The sequence below is a fragment of the Etheostoma spectabile genome, chromosome 22 (genome assembly GCF_008692095.1).
Source record: "Etheostoma spectabile isolate EspeVRDwgs_2016 chromosome 22, UIUC_Espe_1.0, whole genome shotgun sequence".
NCBI classification, from domain to species: Eukaryota; Metazoa; Chordata; class Actinopteri; order Perciformes; family Percidae; genus Etheostoma; species Etheostoma spectabile.
The window spans coordinates 13,129,945-13,133,109 of NC_045754.1; the positions used below are offsets into that span (position 1 = coordinate 13,129,945).

The 3,165-nt window shown below is 39.4% G+C and overlaps 1 protein-coding gene across 1 annotated transcript in view; it reads left to right on the plus strand.

Annotated features, from left to right (window-relative positions):
• prex2 (phosphatidylinositol-3,4,5-trisphosphate-dependent Rac exchange factor 2) overlaps nt 1-3,165 on the plus strand; it is an 88,855-nt gene that overhangs the window by 18,040 nt on the left and 67,650 nt on the right. Inside the window, exons 3-4 of the mRNA XM_032504416.1 lie at nt 1,006-1,128; nt 2,549-2,653. Of these exons, the coding sequence (XP_032360307.1) occupies nt 1,006-1,128; nt 2,549-2,653 (228 nt within the window). The remainder of the gene's footprint in view (nt 1-1,005; nt 1,129-2,548; nt 2,654-3,165) is intronic.

Genomic DNA, 3,165 nt, shown 5'->3' on the forward strand with positions numbered 1-3,165 from the left:
ATATATATATATATATATATATATATATATATATATTAGGGCTATGGACTTTTACACTAAACACAGCTCTTATTTCCATAACAGTAACCTAACACAGGAACTTACATTGGAAACTAAATAAAGTGGGTCCCTTGTTTGGGGTTCTCTTTTAAACTAAAATAGCCAAGTTCTGAATGGAGAAAGAAGTAGTTGGCGATCCAGGAAGCAGCTGTAAATATAATCTATTTATAAGTGATTCCGGCTGGAGGATAATAAAGGATGCTCTCTCACACTGGGAGCGGGACTGTTTCAGCGAGCTTGCTTACTTTTGAAGGTAAATACACATTCAGTGGATATTTACTGCATGTCCACTGTTTTGTAAGATGTCTATCCATGCTAGGTTTTGTTTGGGAACATGCTGTACAGAGAAGGGTTTGAATAACGTGGGTCATAACGGGGTTGGGCTGTGACATCACTAAGCAGCTGAATGTCATCCAGTCCATTAGGAGTACAAAAGCATTGATGAAAATATACCACATTTCTTTCTCTTCTTAGCGTCACTAAAGACTATTTTTGCCTTACAACACCCATAAAAGAGTTATCTGGTTTAATGATTTATATTTCACTAGCTTCTTCCTCCATCCAGAGTCAGCATTGTTTTGTCCTTTAACATCACCACAAAAAAGACATAAAAGGGAGCAGAAGTCAACACCACATGAAGGCAAAGTTTCCATACAACAGATCTTAAAAAATGTGCTTTATTTTTAGCCTCTCTGCCAAAAAATATCTAATAATGTTTGAAATTTAAATATCAAAGACATCTAAAACCAAGATGCCCATTTCAAAGAAACCTCAGTCTTTATTGCATGTCCTCGGAAATTCCCTCGCCTGGTGCCACATGGCCACAAAAAAGCAGTATATGCCAAATTATTGATTCGGGCAATGTTAGGAACACCACTGGAGGAAAAAACAGCTGACAAATAAACTAAAAAGACACATACTTTATGTATTTTTTACATCTCGTAGGTTTTATTCTCCAACATCGAGGAGATCCTTGCTGTTCACAAAGACTTCCTGTCCATGGTGGAAGAGCTGCTCCAGCCGGAACCTCATTCTCAACATGAAATTGGGCGCTGCTTCTTGTACTTTGTAAGTAACACATGTGACTGTCCTTACTCTCTTGCAAGTTGAAAGTCATTTTGCCACCTTTGATTATCATGTCCAAGCACGTAGAGTTCAGTCACATCAATGCAATGTCTGTTTCCAATAATCCTTTGTTCATCTAAAGAATTTCCCTCCTACTTTACTATCAGAGCTGAAATTCAGTTATGCCAATAAGTGCTGCTGAAAATGATAAGACAAACCACATGCTGTCTATTCATCTCTCTGGATTACCCTTGATAAGAGTGTGCACATGTGTGATATGCTTGATACGGTTGTGATATACTGCTCACCCCTGCTGTATGTCACGTTTTTTTGATGCAGAGCCTTGAAGCACACTGACATGTAATAGGTTTCAAAGTCTAATAAATCTCACCATCCTTCTGTAGGGCTGGAGATGACGTCTCTGCCAGTAGGGCAGTGATGGAGCATTGGGCTGCTGCTGACGCAGGTGAAGAGCGAGAGAAAGATAGAGAGAGGACCTTATTGAGAAAATCTGATATAATTCACAGCATAACTGAAAACTCACAATCATAATTCAGTCACGAGTGACCATGTGAGACCATTGAGATAACACTTGGACACATTTTCATCTCAAAATCCTTTGCTTGAGGGATTTGTTGACGCTCTAAAAACTCCAAGACAGAATTACACAATCTAGCTTTACTACAGAAACACAAGTAAGTAAGGAAATTAGTTCACGCTGACTTCAGACTCCACTTTTGGACTACAGTAAAATCAGTTCCCAAAATAATAATTATGTACCTTCAAAAAAATTATCTTTTTTTTGAAGGTACATAACTGACCTCTTAGAAAACATTATACACAACAAGAAGAGCATACTTTACAGCTAATCACAACGTTGTGTATTTGTAAGCGCCCCCGCTTGTTGTTACAACATCACCAGTTGTCCACATCACCAGTTTTGTCTTCTGAGGCAGAGCCACATGGCTGAAGACAGTGTACTATTTTTGCTGCTTTGAAGTGAGTGATTTAAAAGCTGTGTGGTCTTGTCCCACTGCTGCCTCTCAAAGACAATAGAGTGTGCATGTCATGAGAACTGCTGTGGTGGAAAGTTGACAGTCATATGGCTGCAAGGCAGGATATGATTTGAGCCCCCAAACACACTATATACATTATTTATTTCATGATGGAGCAGAGTGTGGAGAAGAATACATACCCATTCTGACTCTGTGGTCTGTTTTTTCCTTCTTTTCTCGTTTTTCTCTTTGTCTTCTCTCTTGCTCTCTACGGCTTAATTTATTTGTTGATGCTCTCCTCTTATTTACCAGTTTCTATTTGACTTTGTCGCCCTCTTTTTTTGTTTTTGTTTTTCTTTCTTACTGTAATTTCTTCCTTTTTACTTCTCATGCGTCCTTCTCACTTTGTCTTTCTCTACCTTTTGCAGAAAAGCCGTTTCCAGATTTATGATGAATACTGCGGCAATCATGAGAAGGCCCAGAGACTGCTGCTGGAGCTCAATAAGATCAGGAGCGTTCGGACATGTTTACTGGTGAGAAGGGGCTGAAAAAGTGCACATAATGTTCAATTTGTAAAATACGTGCAACCAATTAAAGTCTCAGAAGAGCAGTACTTATGCACAAGTCTGAGTAACTATAATCAATCCATGCTATGACACAAAGAGTGCAAACAAATAAACAAGTGTGACTTCTGAAAATATAGCTGCTATCTTAGGGCCAATAATCAAGTCCAAGTGGGGTCATGCAAAACTGAACTTGAGAACTGCTCACATATGAAAACACAACTCAGTGTCTTAGACATATAAACACACAGGCCCTCACACATGGCAGTTTAAAACCCTGCTCTTAATGTTCCAATGTGTCTGACAGCTGATGCGACTCTGCCCCTTGTGTGGGCGAACTCCCTTTTCCTGTTCTGACACTCTGAGAGAATTATACTTCCACAGAGGAGCTTCATGTTGCTAGAACAAAAGAGGACTATATCACCACTGTTGGCTAGCTAAGCTGTGTGTGTGTTTGTGTGTGTGTGTGTGTGTGTGTGTGT